The 19,234-nt window shown below is 43.3% G+C and overlaps 1 protein-coding gene across 2 annotated transcripts in view; it reads right to left on the bottom strand.

The window, feature by feature from the left end:
• Window positions 1-19,234, bottom strand: part of LOC124776935 — a 119,258-nt gene that overhangs the window by 40,592 nt on the left and 59,432 nt on the right. For both annotated transcript variants that reach the window (XM_047252154.1, XM_047252155.1), the window contains exon 2: window positions 14,861-14,957. In XM_047252154.1, the coding sequence (XP_047108110.1) occupies window positions 14,861-14,924 (64 nt within the window). In that variant the 5' untranslated portion in view covers window positions 14,925-14,957. The remainder of the gene's footprint in view (window positions 1-14,860; window positions 14,958-19,234) is intronic.

A 19,234-nucleotide genomic window follows, 5' to 3' on the forward strand; every position in this document is an offset into this window, starting at 1 on the left:
GCAACACTCAAAATTGGAAATCTGTGATAAGGACTATGGGACCAAACTGCTGAGGTCATCGGTCCCTAGGCTTACACAATACTTAATGTAACTTAAACTAACTTAACGCTAAGACAACACACACACCCATGCCCGAGGGAGCATTTGAACCTCCGACGGGGGGAGCCGCGCGAACCGTGACAAGGCCCCTAAGACCGCACGGCTACCCCGCGTGGCCTCGCAACTCCCCCCACAAAAAATTACCTGAAGAGTAATGAAATTTCGGGAATATATTTGTCTGGGTAACATATTTAAGTGGTTAACATTGCAAGATCACAAGTTAATGTAAGCGCGAGATAGGCTATTGCAAAAGTGAAATGCTGTTACATTAATAAACGGTGTAACCGTCTGAATCTTCAATGGAAGCATGCAAACGAGCATGCATTGTGTTGCACATGTGTCGTATGCCAGTTTGTGGTATGGAGTTCCATGCCTGTTGCCCTTGGTCGGTCAATAGAGGGATGTCTAATGCTGTTTGTGGATGCCGCTGGAACTGTCTTCATCTATCTACCATCTACATTTATACTCCGCAAGCCACCCAACGGTGTGTGGCGGAGGGCACTTTACGTGCCACTGTCATTACCTCCCTTTCCTGTTCCAGTCGCGTATGGTTCGCGGGAAGAACGACTGTCTGAAAGCCTCCGTGCGCGCTCTAATCTCTCTAATTTTACATTCGTGATCTCCTCGGGAGGTATAAGTAGGGGGAAGCAATATATTCGATACCTCATCCAGAAACGCACCCTCTCGAAACCTGGACAGCAAGCTACACCGCGATGCAGAGCGCCTCTCTTGCAGAGTCTGCCACTTGAGTTTATTAAACATCTCCGTAACGCTATCACGGTTGCCAAATAACCCTGTGACGAAACGCGCCGCTCTTCTTTGGATCTTCTCTATCTCCTCCGTCAACCCGATCTGATACGGATCCCACACTGATGAGCAATACTCAAGTATAGGTCGAACGAGTGTTTTGTAAGCCACCTTCTTTGTTGATGGACTACATTTTCTAAGCACTCTCCCAATGAATCTCAACCTGGTACCCGCCTTACCAACAATTAATTTTGTATGATCATTCCACTTCAAATCGTTCCGCACGCATACTCCCAGATATTTTACAGAAGTAACTGCTACCAGTGTTTGTTCCGCTATCATATAATCATACAATAAAGGATCCTTCTTTCTATGTATTCGCAATACATTACATTTGTCTATGTCTATGTCTGATGATGTCCGACATGTGTTCGATTGGAGACACATCTGGTGAACTAGCAGGCCAAGGCAACATGTCGACACTCTGTAGAGCACGATGGGTTACAAAAACAGTATCTGAAAGAGCGTTATCCTGTTGGAAAACACCCCCTGGAATGCTGTTCTTGAATGGCAGCGTAACAGGTCGAATCACCAGACCGGCGTACAGTTTTGCAGACATGGTGCGTGGGATAACCACTAGAGTGTTCCTGCTGTCATATGACATCGCATCCCGGACGATGGCTCCAAGTTTAGATCCACTGGGTCTAGGAAGCAGACAAGTTGGTTGCAAGCCACCAACTGGCCTCCTCCTAACCAACACACAGTATTCAATGGCACCGAGGCAGAACCAGCTTTCATCAGAAAACACAACAGACCTCCATCCTGCCCTCCAACGAGTTCTCTCTTGACACCACAAATGGTTCAAATGGCTCTGAGCACTATGGGACTTAACATCTGAGGTCATCAGTCCCCTAGAACTTACAAGGGAACCTCCCCATCGCACCCCCCTCAGATTTAGTTATACGTTGGCACAGTGGACAGATCTTGAAAAACTGAACACAGATCAATCGAGAAAACAGGAAGAAGTTGTGTGGAACTATGAAAAAAATAAGCAAAATATACAAACTGAGTAGTCCATGTGGAAGATAGGCAACATTAAGGCTATACCGAACTCAGGAGCGCCGTGGTCCCGTGGTTAGCGTGAGCAGCTGCGGGATGAGAGGTCCTTGGTTCAAATCTTCCCTGGAGTGAAATTTTTACTTTTTTTATTTTCGCAAAGCTATGATCTGTCCGTTCGTTCATTGACGTCTCTGTTCACTGTAATAAGTTTAGTGTCTGTGTTTTCCAACCGCACCGCAAAACCGTGCGATTAGTAGACGAAAGGACTTGCCTCTCCAATGGTAACCGAATACATTTGATCGCAAAGTCATAGGTCAATCGATTCCTCCACAGGAAAACACGTCTGATGTATTCTATTCGACACTGGTGACGGCATGTGCGTCACATGACATGAATATGTTGTCGACCCACCTAACTTGTACACTTGGCGAATGGGTAAAAAGATTTTTTTACCTTGCCCGATTTAGGTTTTCTTGTGGATGTGATAACCACTCCCAAAAAAAAGTGATCGCATCGGACGGACGGATAATAATTGTCTGAAAATAAAAAATTAAATTTTTCACTTGAGGGAAGACTTGAACGAAGGACCTCTCGTACGGCAGCTGCTCACGCTAACCACGGGACCACGGCGCTTCTGAGCTCAGATTAGTCTTGATGGTGCCTGTCCTGTGCATGGACTACTCACTTTGTATATTTTGCTTTTTTTTCATAGTTCCATACAACTTCTTCCTGTTTTCTCGATTGATCTGTGTTAAGTTTTTCAAGGCCTCTCCACTGTTCCAATTTATAACTAAATCTGAGGGGGGTGCGATGGGGATGTTCCCTTGTTAGAACTACTTAAACCTAACTAACCTAAGGACATCACACACATCCATGCCCGAGGCAGGATTCGAACGTGCCACCGTAGCAGTCGCGCGGTTCCGGACTGAAGCGGCTAGAACCGCTCGGCCACCGCGGCCGGCTTTGACACCACAGAAGTCGCAAATGGCGGTGGCTTGGGATCAGTGGAATGCACGCTACAAGGCGTCTGGATCGGAGCTGTCCTTGAAGTAACCCATCTGTAACAGTTCGTTGTATCACTATGGTGCCAACTGCTGCTCAAATTGAAGCTGCAGTTGCGGTACGATGCACCAGAGGCATACGCCGAACACGATGGTCTTCCCTCTCAGTAGTGTCACGTGGCCGTCGGGAGCCCAGTCTCCTTGCGACTGTACATTCTCGTGACCACCGCTGCCAGCAGTCATGTACAGTGGCTACATTCCTGTCACGTCTTTCTGCACTATCGCAAAGGAACGTCCAGCTTCTCGTAACCATATTACAAGACCTAATTCAAACTCAGTGAGGTGTTTATATTGGCGTCTTTGTCGCCTTAAAGGCTTTCTTGACTAATATCAACTCAACACATGCAATCTCAATTCACGGTCGTTACAACATGTATTTAAAGCAAAACTGATTTGCATCCTCATAGCGGCGCTGCTGGTGCCACTCTTATGTGACTGGTGCAAAGTTTGAGTAGACATCATCTGTCAGATGTAGGAACATGCCTACCAACTTTCGTTTACGTCGAACGACTCCTTCTTGGTGTTACGATTTTTTTCCGATACCGTGAACAGACAGATGAGATAAATATTAAGATAGGAAATAAAATGCCAGTGCAAGTGAATGAATTACACAATTTTGGAAGTACAATAACAGGGGGCAATGTAAGTGTAATGGATATTAAAAGAAGAATTGCAATAAATGAACAAGCATTCACATAAGACTAATTTTTTTAAAGCGACCTTAATATAGAAGCAATGAAGAAATTCATCAAAACATTTATTTGGAACATTTTAACCAATGTTTGTGAGAAGTAGAACTTTGGGTGAACTAGAAGAAGATTAAAAGCGGCAGGGATGGGGGTATGGAGAAGAGCAAAAAAACATTCTGGACTGAAAGTAAGTCTAACGAACAAATACAAAAAATTGAAAGAGAAAAGGACATTAACCAACGTGATAGAGGTAAGAAAAATTAAAATGGAGACATAATTTGGCATAGCTGCTTCGTAAGAGAGATCTAGTTAGGAAAATTCAAGAAGCAGGCTCAAAACATCCGTATTACAAAGTGTTATCACTGGAATGAACTACAGCAACCGCAACCAAATGGTACACACGAGGAGGGACAGAGAAGGATGACTTCACCAACAACGCGTTGTCTTCAGCGTCTGGTGATAATGAAATGTTATCGGCGTATATGATCACATATTTTAAAAAAACGTTAATAGTCTGTGCTGATTTCACCTGCACAATGTCTTTGTACTATAGAACTGGACCAAAGCTTCACAGAAATCTGTTTATTTACAAACAAGCTAGACTGGTAGGGTCAGATTTTCACTAGCTTAATATTCAGCAATGTAAATGGTTCTCGTTTTCAGGAGAGAAGTTAAAAACAGTCTTTGCTTCATTGTTTGGTTTGTTAGAGCGGAAGCTCCTGTCGGCACGAGTCTCACGTCAACCGCATTCCACTACAGGCCGACGTATTGCTGCAGTACAGAAATTTGTTGATTTAGGGGATGTAGATTAATACAGAAAGGTTCAAATGGTTCAGATGGCTCTGAGCACTATGGGACTTAACATCCATGGTCATCAGTCCCCTAGAACTTAGAACTACTTAAACCTAACTAACCTAAGGACATCACACAACACACAGTCATCACGAGGCAGAGAAAATCCCTGACCCCGCCGGGAATCGAACCCGGGAACCCGGGCACGGGAAGCGAGAACGCTACCGCACAACCACGAGATGCGGACAATACAGAAAGGCTCACACGTCATACAACAGTACTGTATTAATGTTGATGGTGTTTAAGAATGAAGTCATGGAGCGTGTGTTATCTTATTCTACCACACAAACATTTTGTTGGGTTACACTCGTCTGGTATGAGACGTTCCCGGGGTGGGGGAGGGGGGGTCCACTGGGGGCCGAACCGTACAGTTACCCTGGGTTCGGTGTGGGGTGGTGGCGGTGGGGTGGGTGGAGGTGGGTGGACTGCTGTGGCCTGTTGTGGAGTTGTGAAACACTGAGGGCTAAGGCGGGACGAAGCCTCTCCGTTGTTTCTAGGTCCCTGGTTTAAAACATACATACGTACCCACAAGCCCGTAAGTGATTACTTTGGTAAGGAACTAGTGCAGTTCAGGCAGTAGTGTGCACAATCAAAATAATTATGTGAGACTACTAACGACAGAAGAGGTAAGTGTCTGACAAAGTGGAAAGCAGTTGGTTGGTTGGTTGATTGATTCGGGGGAGGGAACCAACAGCTAGGTCATCTGTCCCATCGGATGAGGGAAAGAAGGGGAAGGAAGCAGAATGTGCCCTTTCAAAGGAACCACCCCTGCATTTGCCTGAAGCGATTTAGGGAAATCACGGAAAACCTAAATCAGGATGGTCGGACGCGGGTTTGAACCTTCGTCCTCCCGAATGTGAGACCAGTGTGCTAACCACTGTGCCACCTCGCTCTCTGTAAATCAGTAACACCGTCAGTAATTCACTGCTATGTCACGTTGAAGGTTACATGTTTTTAAACCTTTTGCATTCTATACTGCATACAGTGTTCTATTTCATCTTGAGATGCATGGTAACACAGAAAACAGTACTACAGCAGACAGACCAAAAATTGTTAAAAGACATAGTTTACACGTCGCAAAAATACATCGTCAATAACTTACTGGTATGACACGTTGAGAGTTACAAGTTTTGAAACTGTTTTACATTTTACGTACAGTGTGTTACATCATACTGAGATGCACAGTGAGACAAAATCATACCAGCATAAAAAGTGTCACGGCTTATCATGATGTATCTACATCAATCTCTACTTCTATACGTACTTTGCAAGCCACGATAGAGGGTACTTAGTTTGTATAATGTATTATTGTTTCTTCCCCCTCCAGTGGCTTATGCAGCGCTGGAAGAAAGACTGGTTGGCTACCACGTGCTGTATAGTCTGCTCTTATTTCCACGATCCGTCAGCGAGTGATGCATATGGGGAAGAAGAATAACTCTAGATTCTTCTCCTAATACCGGCATTCGAACTTGTGCAACAACCTAAGACGGGACACACAAGTGATTCGTAAGCAGTCCGATTACATTTTCTCAGTATACTGACAGTGATACGAATTCGACCACCTCTCTTACATACAACTGAGCTTATGTAATCGTTCCACTTCATATTCCTACAAGTTGTTACATCCAGGTATTTATACGAATCTACTGATTCCAAATGTGACTCGTTGATGTTGTAGCCATGGAATATTACTTTTCTGCGTTCTGTGGGGAGCACAACTTTATATTTCTAAACATTTAACGTAAGTTATCAATCTTAGCACCACACTGATAATATCTTATCATGATTTGACTCGATATTTGTGAAGTTTTTTTAGATAGTTTTTACAGTTACAGATAACTGCAATATATGTAAAAAGTCTGAGATTATTATTAGTACTGGCTTCCATGTCAATAACAACTTAGGTCCCAGTACACTTCTCTGGTGCACGTCTGAAGTTACTTCTACTTCTGTCATTGACTCTCCATTCAAGATAACATGCAGCTGGAAATAAGTAACTAATAAATACACCGTTCATACGTAATGTGAACAAAGACTCCTACAATATAAAGTGTTACGTAGCGGTAGATGCTGCAATAAACAAATCTATTTGTGACAATGCAATAATAACATACTCGTATGTATGAGTGCGTACCGGTAAGTTAATTTCGCTATGTCTATAAAGGTAATAATTCATATGAAAATATTAGCAATGTACAGTGAAAGATAGTGCTTAATGTAAACCAAATATTCAACTGGATGTACAAAAACATCTAACAGAAGTATAATTGTAATTAAGTTACGATGCCAATCTAACGCCACAGTTATTTTCAGCTTCAGGAGAGATAAAATGTTGTAATAGGCATCGTGACTGTCAGTACAAACAGGCAGCAGTGGAAGTATATGTTGGCACACCTAATCTGACCACCATATGCCGTATAAAGTGGAAGCCGAAGAAAAAGATTTCGCTTTAGATAGTCTCGGACGTTTCGCACTCCATCCTACTTACATTCATGTATCAAGCAGTCAGTTGATACACTGACTAATCATGGTTAAACAATGGGAATGTAAGAGAACAGGAAGGGAGATATCACAATCATAGAGCCTGCAGAAGCCTAGTTTGACACAATGGTTAAAATCCATTGTGCGCCAAAGATTCACTTGCGCAAATTCTCTGCGCTGAAACTGGCGGCAACACTCATTCCAAAAATATTTTCTGCAAATGTAACGTCATTTTGACGTCACATGCAATATCGACTACAGCAGGAATCGCTATCGACTTTGTGGCAAGGAAGAATATAAATGTTATTGCTCCTCATTTCACTCACAGCAATTTTTGTTGTCCTATTAGATTCCCGCGTAACTCTGCGCTGGGAAATCGCCAGATATTTATTTCATCCTTCGGCCTCTAATCAGACGGTAATGTAAATAACGTCGAATATTGCAGAACGTACTTGTATTATATTCATAAGAAAGTCCGAGTATGTATTAACAACGCTAAGGTGAAAAAAGAAAAATATTTGCATGTAGCAGTATACAAACATACATCCTTTCATTCCACAAACCACGAGATTATCCATTACCCTAGCACTTCGTCATATCATATTATTCTCCCGTTTTTGTTATCATAGTACCTCTTGAAGACTTATATGGTTGATGCATTATTGCCTGATATTTAATGATAATAGTTACATGTTTATGATAAACATTCAACGCGCCATTACCTTGGAACGACAAGCCAGAATTTAAATATAAGCATGCTTCATGCTTAATTTATAAATTACAGTACTGACAATGACAACACACTCCAGAGAAAGCAATCTTATATGAAAGCATTAACCGACGATAAATCATAATGTGACGTTTATTTATAACAACAATTACTACAAATCGTTCCACGAACGACATGTTTTTATAAATCCCCGATACGCGTGCACGAATTCTTGTGAGAGGCCCGTACTGAGCGCGAACGAAAGATAATTGCAGCTCCTAGGGCTACTGATATTGCGCGTGTCGTCAAAATGACGTCACGTTTGCAGAAAGTCTTGTGAAAGGAGTTACCCTGAAATCGGTGGAAAAGTGAGCACTAGTATTCATCGTCATGTATTTTGACAGGTCAAAAAAGATTTCACTGTAGAAAATGTTACAAAACAGATATCTTCAATGTTTCGAGAGGAGCTCACGGGTTGAGAACAGTAAGAGAAAGTGAGAACTATGAGCAGTGTGGTGGAACATGATGTGTTGCCTATCTTGTAAGTAATTGCTGTACCTCGCGAAAGGTAGCTTTAGAAATTATATAAGATGCTCTTTCTATCCCTCAGGGTAAGTGATCTCTCAGTATAATACTTTCGTCAAGAAGATCTCCAACACAAGGTCCATTGTAGTGGACACATACGACCCGATTTGGACATTAGATGGTGGCAGCTCCAGAAAACCGACAATCAAGTGTTTCAGTGATTGTGTTGAGTTTTCTTCAAAGAGTCTCAGTAAGATAACAGCGTACTGTCATGGTTGGCACTATTTTCTATTTCCGCCCTAAATAGTTAATTCCTATAAAAGTACAGGCCATTTTTACAAGCTAATTCTGAGGCAACTCCACACATCTGTTGGTTGCCTTTGCCTGGTCTATCCGAACCGCTTAGTACCTTCCATCAGGGCTATCGCTGAGCTCATAGAGTCCTTCATAGCTATCTAACAGTTACCGTTAATGTTGTGGTCTTCATTCCGAAGAATTGTTTGATCCAGTTCTCCAAGTTGCTCTGCCCTGTGCAAGCCTCTTCATCTCCAAAGAACTACTGTAACCTACAACCACCTGAAACTGCTTGCTGTAGCCAGGTCTCGGTCTTCCTACACAATTTTTATCTCCTACACATCCCTCCATAACCAAATGAACTATCCCTTCATGTGTACCCTATCAAAGTATCCCTGCTTTCAGTCAAATGTTTCCATAAAGCTCTTTTCTCACCAATCTGATGCAGTGCCTTTCCATCCGTTACCCGATCTACGCATTTAATCGTTGTAATTCTTCTGAAGCTCTTCAATCCAAAAGCCAATATTCTCTTTTTGTTTTTACTGTTCGTCGTCAATGTTTCACTTCCATCTATTGCTATACACCAGAAAAATAGTTACAAAACAACCTCCTAATACATAAACTCGTATTAGCTGTCGATATATTTTCCTTCTTAGGAAACGCTTTTCGTGTTATTGCCAAAATGCATTTTATATCCCCTCTACTTCAGCCATCGACAGTTTTGTTGCCCAAATAGCAAAACTGCTCTACTACTTTTCGTGTCTCATTCCATATAGGTGGTATCTACCTATCTCATAGTCATGCACGATTCTACAGCTTTGCATTTCTCTCTGAGCCATTCCTACTTTGCCATCTTGCTTTTTCTGTCAGTCTCATTTTTTACATGTCTGTTGGTTGATTGATTTCAGGGAAGGGCCCAAACATCGAGGACATCTCGCCCAGCGGATTGTGGAAGGACGGGGAAGGAAGTCGGTCGTGTCCTATCAAATGAACCATCCCGGCATCTGCTTGAAGCGCTTTTCGTTTCAGTCATTCATTAATTTATACTTCCTCTCAAACTCTCAATAAGTTCTGGGTCTTTCTGTTTATCGACATCTCATCTCATTAACGTTTTTGTTCCCTACGCCAAGCTTTACACCTCAGGGCAGTTCTTTCAACCGTCCTCAAATGCTAGTTTGATACGTAGTATTCCAGTATCCGTCTGCTCGTATAGTATGAGCCCTTTATGAGTCCCTCTAGTACCATGGAATTTGTCCCCTGATGCCTTAACACGTATCCTTTAGTCCTATACCGTCTTCCACTCATTGTTTTTCACATATTCCTTTCCTCACCTATCCCACAGAGAACTTCCTCATTTCTTTCAGTCCGCTTTTCAGCATCCTTTTGTAACACCAAATCTCAAACACTTCGATCCTCTTTTTTCCCGGTTTTCCACAATCTATAGCTAATTTTCGCACAATGCTATGCTCATATGCGTAAATTCTTAGAAAATTCATTGTTTAATTAAGGCCTAGGTCTCATTAACGAAAGAGAAAAAAAACACCCAAAAATGAAGCAAGCGAAAGGGAATACAGACGTCTAAAAATGAGACTGACGGAAAGTACAGAATGGGTAAGCAATAATGAGAAGAAGATAAATCTAGAGCTATATAAGAGGAACGACAGATACCGCCTATAGAAACATTAAGATACCTTTGGAGAAAAGAGAAGCAGATGTATGAATATCAAGAGTTTAGATGGTAAACCAGTTCTAAGCAAAGAAGATAAAGCTAAAAAATAGAAGGATTATGTAGAGGGTCTATACAAGGGAGATGACCTAAAAGCCAATGTTATAGAAGGGGAAGAAGATACGGGCGAAGATGAGGTGGGAGACATGGTACTGGGTGAAGAATTTGTCAGAGCACTGAAAGACCTAAGTCGAAACAATGTCCCGGAAATAGGCGTCATTCCGTCTGAACATATGACATCCATGGGAGAGTCAGCCATAACAAGAACTATTGCATTTGGTGTGCAAGAGGTACGAGACGGGCGAAATACCCCCAAACTTCAAGAAGAATGAATGTAATAATTCCAGTTTCAAAGAAAACAGATGCTGACAGATGTGAATGTTACCAAACTACCAGTTTAAAAAATCATGTTACAAAATACTAATAGGAATTTCTTACAGAACAATGAAAAAGTGGTAGAAGCCGACCTCGGGAAAGATCATTACGGACTCCAGAAAAATGTAGGAACACCGGAGGTAATACTGACGATATGACTTGTCTTGGAAGATGCTTTAAGGAAAGGCAAACCGACGTTTATAACATTAGTATAGTTACAGAAATCTTTCGACAATGTTGACTGAAGCACTCTCTTTGAAATTCTGATGGTAGCAGGAGTAAAATACAAGAAGCGAAAAGCTATTTAAACTTGTACAGAAACCAGATGGCAGCTACATGAGTCGAGGGGCGTGTAGGGTAAGCAGTGGTGGACGAGGGAGTGAGACAGGATTGTAGCCTACCTCTGATGTTATTTAATCTGAACATCGAGGAAGCAGTAAAGGAAACCAAAGAAATATTTGGAGTAGGAATTAAAGTCCAGGGAGAAGAAGTAAAAACTTTGAGGTTTGCTGATGACATTGTAATTCTGTCAGAGAGCAGAGCAGTTGGACGGAATGGACAGCATCTTGAAAGGGCGATATAAGATGAACATCAGCAAAAGCAAAACAAGGATAATGGAATGTAGTAGAGTTAAATCACGTGATGCTGAGGGGATGAATAAAAGAAACACAAAAGGTAGTAGATGAGTTCTGCTATATGGGCAGCAAAATAAATCGTGATGGCCGAAGAAGAGAGAATATAAAATGCAGAGTGGCTACGGCAAGGAAAACATTTTTGAACGGCCGCGCGGGATAGTCGTGCGGTCTCAGGCGTCTTGTCACGGTTGAGGCGGCTCCACTCCGTCGGAGGTTCGAGTCCTCCCTCGGGCATGGGGGACCGACGACCTCAGCAGTTTGGTCTCATAGTCCTTACCACAAATTTCCAGTTTTCCATTTTTGAACCTGAATTTGTTAACATCGAATGTAAATTTACATGTTAGGAATTCTTTTTTTGTACGTATTCAAATAGTTCAAATGGCTCTAAGCACTATGGGACTCAACATCTGAGGTCATCAGTCCCCTAAACTTAGAACTACTTAAACCTAACTAACCTAAGGACATCACACACGTCCATGCCCGAGGCAGGATTCGAACCTGCGTCCGTAGCAGCAGCGCGGTTCCGGACTGAAGCGCCTAGAACCGCTCGGCCACAGCGGCCGGCTTTGTACGTATTCGTCTAGAGTGTAGCCTCATATGGAAATGAAATGAGGGTAGTATGGAGTTCAGACAAGAAGAGAAGGGAAGCTTTTAAATGTGGTGCTGTACAAGAGTGCTGGCGATTAGATGGGCAGATGGCATAACTAATGAGGAGGCACTGAATCGAAAGGGGGAAAAAGGAAACTGTATGATATAATGTGACTGAAAGAAGGGATCAACTGATAGGACACATTCTGAGACACCAAGGAAATGTAAATTTTGTATTGGAGGGAATAGCGGAGCGTAAAAATTGTAGAGGGAGACCAAAGCATGAATACAGTAAGCAGGTTTAAATGGATGTAGATTGCAGTAGTTATTCGGAGGTGAAGAGGCTCGCACAAGGTAGAGGAGCATGAGCAGCTGCATCAAACCGTCTTGGGACTGAAGATCACAACAGCATGTCCGATAATAATGTATGTACATATATTTGTCCACGTTATTTTCTTATATCCTTCTCGCTTCGTCCATTAAGCGCCGTTTTTCTTCCGAGGTAGGAGAATTCCTTCGCATCATCTGTTGGTTTTCATGTTAAGCTTATTGCTAAGCTCATTTCTGCTACTACCCATTCCTTTGGTCTCTCTTTGGTTTACCCTCAGTCTATATTTTGCGCTCAGGGTCTGTTCATTCATTCAGCGGGTTGTAGCTCTTCCAGATTTTCTCTGAGGATAGCAAAGTCATCAACGGATCTTACCGTCGATATGTAATTTTGAAAACATTTTTATGCAGATAAACAGTGATCTAAGTGGGGTATTTTAAAATTATCATCGATATCTTTTCACCTACAGTTTTAACCCCAGTCCTCAGGACAGCACGCCGCAACTTTCTCTCCAGTACAAACCTTTTCATCGCCGAGTAGCACTTACTTCCAAAGCCCTCAACTGTTTCTTGGCTGTATTCCAACCATGGTCTTCCACTACAGTCTTTACAATTTACAGTTTCCTCTTAACACATCTCCCGTCATCCTGTCCCTTTTGTCAAAACTTTCTACAACCTCACATATAAACCACTTCGCGTGTCCCCCACAGTCCATGATTTAGTACTATACAATATTGTTCTCCAGGTGTACACACTCAGATATTTCTCCTTCAAATTAAGGCCAATGTTTGATACTGGTGGACTTCTTTTGGGCATGATGACAACACAAACACCCAGTCCCGGGGCGGAGAAAACCCCCAGTCCGGCCGAAAATCGAAACCGGGACCCCGTGATCCAGAGGGTGGAAAAGGGGAAGGAGGAGATGGACAGAGGGGTCAGGAGGAGATGGAGAGAGAGGGGGGAGGAGAAGATGGAGAGAGAGAGGGGGGAGAAGAAGATGGAGAGAGAAAGGGGGGAGGAGGTGATGGACTGAGAGAGGGGGAGCGAGAGGGGACAGGAGAAGATGGAGAGAGGGAGGAGAAGATGGACAGAGGGAGGGGAGGAGGTGATGGACAGAGTGAGGGGGAAGGAGGGGGAGATGGACAAGGGAAGATAGGCAGAGGGAGGGGAGAGAAGGACAATAGGACGTATATCCAATTCCCACAAATATTTCTTTCTTTGTTTTCCACTTAAGCAGACTGAGCCAGAGCAAAGCGTGGTCAGGTACAGCTAGTATACCCATGAAGTGAAATAAACGTGTGGCATTCCCATGCGGGGAAATTCATCCGCCGGGTGCAAGTCTTTCAGGTGACGCCACATTGGGCGACTTGCGCGTCAATGATGATAAAATGATGATGAGGACAGCACAACATCCAGTCCACGGACGGAGAAAATCTCCAACGCGGCGGGAATCGCACCCGGGCCAGCTGGATGGTAGGCAAGCACGTTACCATTGAGCTAATCAGGCGGACAGTACCAACACCGACTCAAAGGAAGGCCTCGGCGCTTGTTGGTGACGTCACGTCAGCTAGGCACGGCGAACGCCAGGTCTGTTGCAGGCAGAAACGCCTGGGCGTGCTTATCACTTTAAATCTCTTATTTTTGGACAAAATGTTTGGTATTGTTTTGGAGTCTGCAGTTTTATTTAGATGAAAGATTTTCTTACTATCGTAAAGCTACAAATGAAGATCATAGTTCTGTATTAGTGAATCCTGTCGAAACACACGTAGATCAATATGAGAAGATGCTTTGCCCCATTGCAAGCTTCGGAAATTTTACATTCAAGTAATTATATTTACTTGATCCATTTTGTAATCGAAACTTACCCCAACCCCCTTACAATTAACTTGTTTCTTTTATTTATTTATTTATTTTCGCTTGACATCGTCACTGGAAATGTGAACTAATTTACACGTGTAAATGTCCAACTGTTGCCAGTCATTAGATTACAGGAATTCTAAACAGGGAACAAAATAGCTTCATACATCGAAAATACTGCTGAGCTTAAACTTTTTTAAACATGCACATTAGAAAAGATAAATATTCCCCTCTTGCAACTGAAAGGAGAAAATTTATAAGATAAAATAATTTTATTTGATAAAACAAGTATCTCTCTTTTGCCTCTTCCTCTGTCCCCCACCCCCTCCCCCAACGTGTACAATCGCAAGATATTTCATTAACATTCAGTGTTCCTCACCCCATAGTCAACCAGATACCTAAAGGAGAGCACCAATATGTTCACAGTTTCTCGTAAAAGTAACCCAGTACAAACGTAACTTCCTCATATTTACAAATAAGGTAAAGAAGCACGAATTCTGTTGCTGCTGGACCATGAAGTTGTTTTTGTATGTCAATCCTTAAATCAGGTGGAAATTTAAGTTCAGGAGTACACTATATGTTAAGAAGTGTAATGAATTGCACAATTAACTGATTGCAGAAATCTCTCAGAACAATGTGTGTCGGTCAACTACCGCCAATAGTTTCACATTTTCCTGTGTCAGAGAGGGAGGCACCACCATTATGAGTATGCTTGCAACAGACTTGGCGTTCGCCGTGCCTAGCTGACGTGACGTCACGAACAAGCGCCGGGGCCTTCCTTTGAGTCGGTGTTGACAGTACTCTATAACACTGCTACACGCGCCGCCAGAACTCACCAGTGTGAACTAGCGCTGAGACGGCGATTACCAGCAGGAGAGCAGCGCAGCCGAAGCGGGCCATGTCGCGCGTGTTACTCGCGCGGGCCCAGATAACCTGCAAGCAGATAAGCAGTCGCATTAGCTCGGCCACTCCACTCACTACTCGAGGCCAGTGCAATTCGCGCCGGCGAGTGTCAAGTGGAAAAAACAACGTCGCAACGCGTAACCTCTGTGACAGCACGAAGCGGGCTGTTTATTTGGCTTTGGTTTATTCAACCATATTGCCAACACATTCGTACAGCTATACAACAAAGCGGGTCGTTATAATTAAAGTGTAGCTACTCGCGGAGGTCCAGTGTGGGCTGTAATTATCGTATGGCAACGAAACTTGGCAGATATGCTATTGCATTAATGCGGAATCAGTTTACATTGAAAACAAACAAAAAAAAACAAAAAAAAAGAAAGACAGGAAAACATTAGTTCCAGTTGTGGCCGCCAGGTGCAAATCTGGCGCTGCACACTGTTTGTATCACGGTATGACATTCACATTGTCATTTCACAAGCCGCAACGTGAGTGAGCAGTATGGCTGCCGAGAAGAGAGACCGTGCACTGTCAGTGAAACTGTTTTGCGTGATCGGCAGCAGTTATAGTGCAGAACAAAGAGTATCGCCGACTGGAAGGTCTGAGGAGACGCCAGATGTCATTAAATCGTTTCAAAACAGGATGATGAAATTCGAAAACACGGGAGAGTTTAGTGCGGCACCTGGAGGAGGCAGGCGTCGTATCACGCTGGAAGTGACTTACGAGATTGGTGCTGCTGTAACTGACCATGCAGCACGTGACCCTGACAGTGCTGCTGCTTGTGCAGTGTCATGAGAATTGTTCATACCATGGTCAACAGTAGGGCCTCTGGAAAGTTTTGCGGCCTATTTTACACTCGTACCGGTACAAGTTCCAGAAGATGCAGCGCCTGAAACCTCATGATCCGCAACAACATTGTGAATTTGCTCTTCAGTTTCTGGCACGGATTAAGTCGATGACATGTTGCCGAGAAATATTCTGTGGCGTTATGGGGTAGATTTTACATTACAGGCTCTGTGAATACGCAGAACTGCCGAATTTGGGGTACTGTTAAACCGCTTGTCGGGCACGAAGAGCATTTACATTCGCCGTATGTGACCATGTGGTGTGGATGCATAAGCACTATACCCTCGGTCCTTTCTTCTGTGAAGAGAATACACCCAGACGGCCAGTCAGGCGTACCGTGACGTCTGCACATCATCGGGACCTCCTGTAAGCATGTGAGTCCTGCTTTGGAAGAGCGCAACTGTGTGAAAACCACTGTTTCCATGAAAGATGTGGCAATACCTCATGTCGCTCACTCAGTGAAAGTTCTGCGTAATGGGACCTTCCACGAACGTGTTATCTCGGCAGGTTTTCCAGATGGATGGCCTGCAAGATCACCTGACCTGAACCCATGTGACCTGGGGACATTTAAAGGAAAGCGTTTACCAGCGACACGTTCGGTCTCTATCTGATCTGAAGGCCAGTATACAGGTACACCATGCTCAGACTCCACTGGAATTGGCGCGAGCGACTGGTGATCATGTAGTTTTACGTCTCCGGTGCTCGTACTGAACAAACTGTGTATGCGGCGGTTAAGAATAAAATCAACATTATGCCTCACTCAGTTGTTTGACCTTTTCTGTCCACGTTCCGCTCCTAATCCACTGCATATGGAAACATTTCTACACATCTTTCTTGCATTCACAGCACCAGATTTGCACCTGGTGACCAGAACGAACTAATGTTTTTCCAGAATAAATCAGTTCTGCATTAACACACTAGGATATCTAACAAGTATCGTTGCCATACGATAATTACAGCCCATACTGGACCTCTGTGAGTAGTTACAATTTAATTAAAACCACGTGGTATACAGGGTGCGTCACCTCAAACTTGCGGAAATGGAGAGTGCTATTGACGTATGGTTTTCACAGAATGAATTGGTAGTCAGGGACTCGTATTGTTATCCAATCAATAGATTGCAATAATACTTAAAAAGTTTATTTTCTGTATAAACATACACGTTTTAGATGCAAAAATGCCTGTTAACATTAACAAACTAAAAGTGGGATGAATTAGAATCTCGTCCGTAGCTCGTGGTCGTGCGGTAGCGTTCTCGCTTCCCACGCCCGGGTTCGATTCCCGGCGGTGTCAGGGATTTTCTCTGCCTCGTGGTGACTGGGTGTTGTGTGATGTCCTTAGGTTAGTTAGGTTTAAATAGTTCTAAGTTCTAGGGGACTGCTGACCATAGATGTTAAGTCCCATAGTGCTCAGAGCCAGTAATAGTGCTCAGAGCCAGTAATTAGAATGTCAGTAGGGTTTGTTGCAAATTCTAGCGCGAATCGTTTACGATATATCGTATTTTGAAAAGTGCCCACATCGACACATGTACAATATCTGTGATAGCACACATTAAAGAACAGCACAAGTGTATACACTAGTTGTGTGGATTCGAACAAGTAACGAGACAATTGACCATCAACGACTTTGTTCAAAATGACCACCGGCAGCGGTAATACACGCTTCCAGTCTGGTATGGAATGACTGCCGAAAACGTGCTAGCATTTCAGTGGAGACGTCCGAGCAGGCTGCAGAAATAGTCGTTGCATATCTTTGGGTGTAGTTGGTATGTCTCTGTAGATAGCGTCTTTCAGCTTTCCCCACAGAAAAAAGTGTACATGCGTCAAATCCGGGGAACGGGCCTGCCAAGGTACCAGTCCTCTACGTCCAATCCAACAATTTGGAAACGGATCGTGAAGGCATCCTATAGTACTTCTTGCGCTATGGGCTGGACAGCCATCACGTTGCCACAAGTTCCTCGTAGCACCCGAGAAGACGGTCTGTTCGGCGGTTTTGAAATATGTTCGCGTTCAGTGTTCCATATAAGAGAAACGACCCTATGCGCTGATGGTTCACTATCCTACATCACAGCCGCGCGGGATTAGCCGAGCGGTCTCCGGCGCTGCAGTCATGGACTGTGCGGCTAGTCCCGGCGGAGGTTCGAGTCCTCCCTCGGGCATGGGTGTGTGTGTCTGTCCTTAGGATAATTTAGGTTAAGTAGTGTGTAAGCTTAGGGACTGATGACCTTAGCAGTTAAGTCCCATAAGATTTCACACACATTTTTGAACCTACATCACACGTTTACATTCAATGGACGCTGACGTTTCATCTGACGAAGCCAACGAGGATTGTCAGCAGACCAGTAGTGCATGTTTCATCGGTTTACCTGGCGATGATTGGTAAATGTGGCTCCATCACTAAACAAGATACATGATATATCTGGAGTATCATGTCTTAATGCCCATGAACTGAATTTAACACGATTCTCATAATCGTTTCCACGCAGCTCTTGGTGGAGAGAGATGTGATAGGTATGAAAGCTATGTCGTTGGAGAATATGCAGGAAACTTGCTTGACTCACCCAACTTCCTCGTGCGATTGCGCAGGAGCTAACGTGCGGATCAGCTGCAACAGCAGCAACAAGATAATTTCCTCCTCTACTGCCATCACTCGTTTCCTTCTGTTGCGTTGTCTAGGTGTTACACTACCTCTTTCACTTAACTGGTTGAAGAGGGTGATAAATAACTGCCTAGATGGTTGACATGTATTGGGATATTTTGCCGCATACACCATTCAAGAACGAACTGAATTCTCCATACACCATGAGCTTGTTGACTTTTTTCTGCGTTGGTAAATCCCATTGCCCACTCACGTCCTACTGCACGCTCAAGGAATGCACAAATACCATGTACGCAAACATAACAACATCGTACCTAGCAACCACGTAGGCCGAAAGGCATAAACAAGTGTCAGTTTGGAAACTTTTCAAAATACGATACCTCGCAAACGACTCCCACTAGAATCCTGCATCAATACTAGTTGTTTCCATAGGGGCCGAAGCACCAAATGCCGTAGGCTTTACATTAACACCTGGAATTTTCATATTAATGCATTCTAATTTACTCTACCTTTAGTTCGTTAATGTCAAAAGACATTGTTCCATTTAAAAAAGTGTATGTTCGCACAAAAAATACACTTTCGAAGTATTATTACAATTTGTGAATTGGCCAGCTATACAAGCCACTGACTGTCGATCCGTTCTGTGAAAATCGCACATCAACAGCATTTTCCATTTCCGCAATATTAGCGGTGCAAGTTTTAGATTATTCACCCTCCATACAGAGAAATCACACAGCTAAAATGTGAACAATGAATTAAAATTTTTGCACAGTGTCCGCATAGGTACAATGCATAAAGCTAAGAAACTTGACTTGTTAACTAGAGTAAAAATAAAAAATAAAAAAACGCACCAGAGATTGGGAGGC

The sequence above is a fragment of the Schistocerca piceifrons genome, chromosome 2, assembly GCF_021461385.2.
Source record: "Schistocerca piceifrons isolate TAMUIC-IGC-003096 chromosome 2, iqSchPice1.1, whole genome shotgun sequence".
Classification (NCBI taxonomy): domain Eukaryota; kingdom Metazoa; phylum Arthropoda; class Insecta; order Orthoptera; family Acrididae; genus Schistocerca; species Schistocerca piceifrons.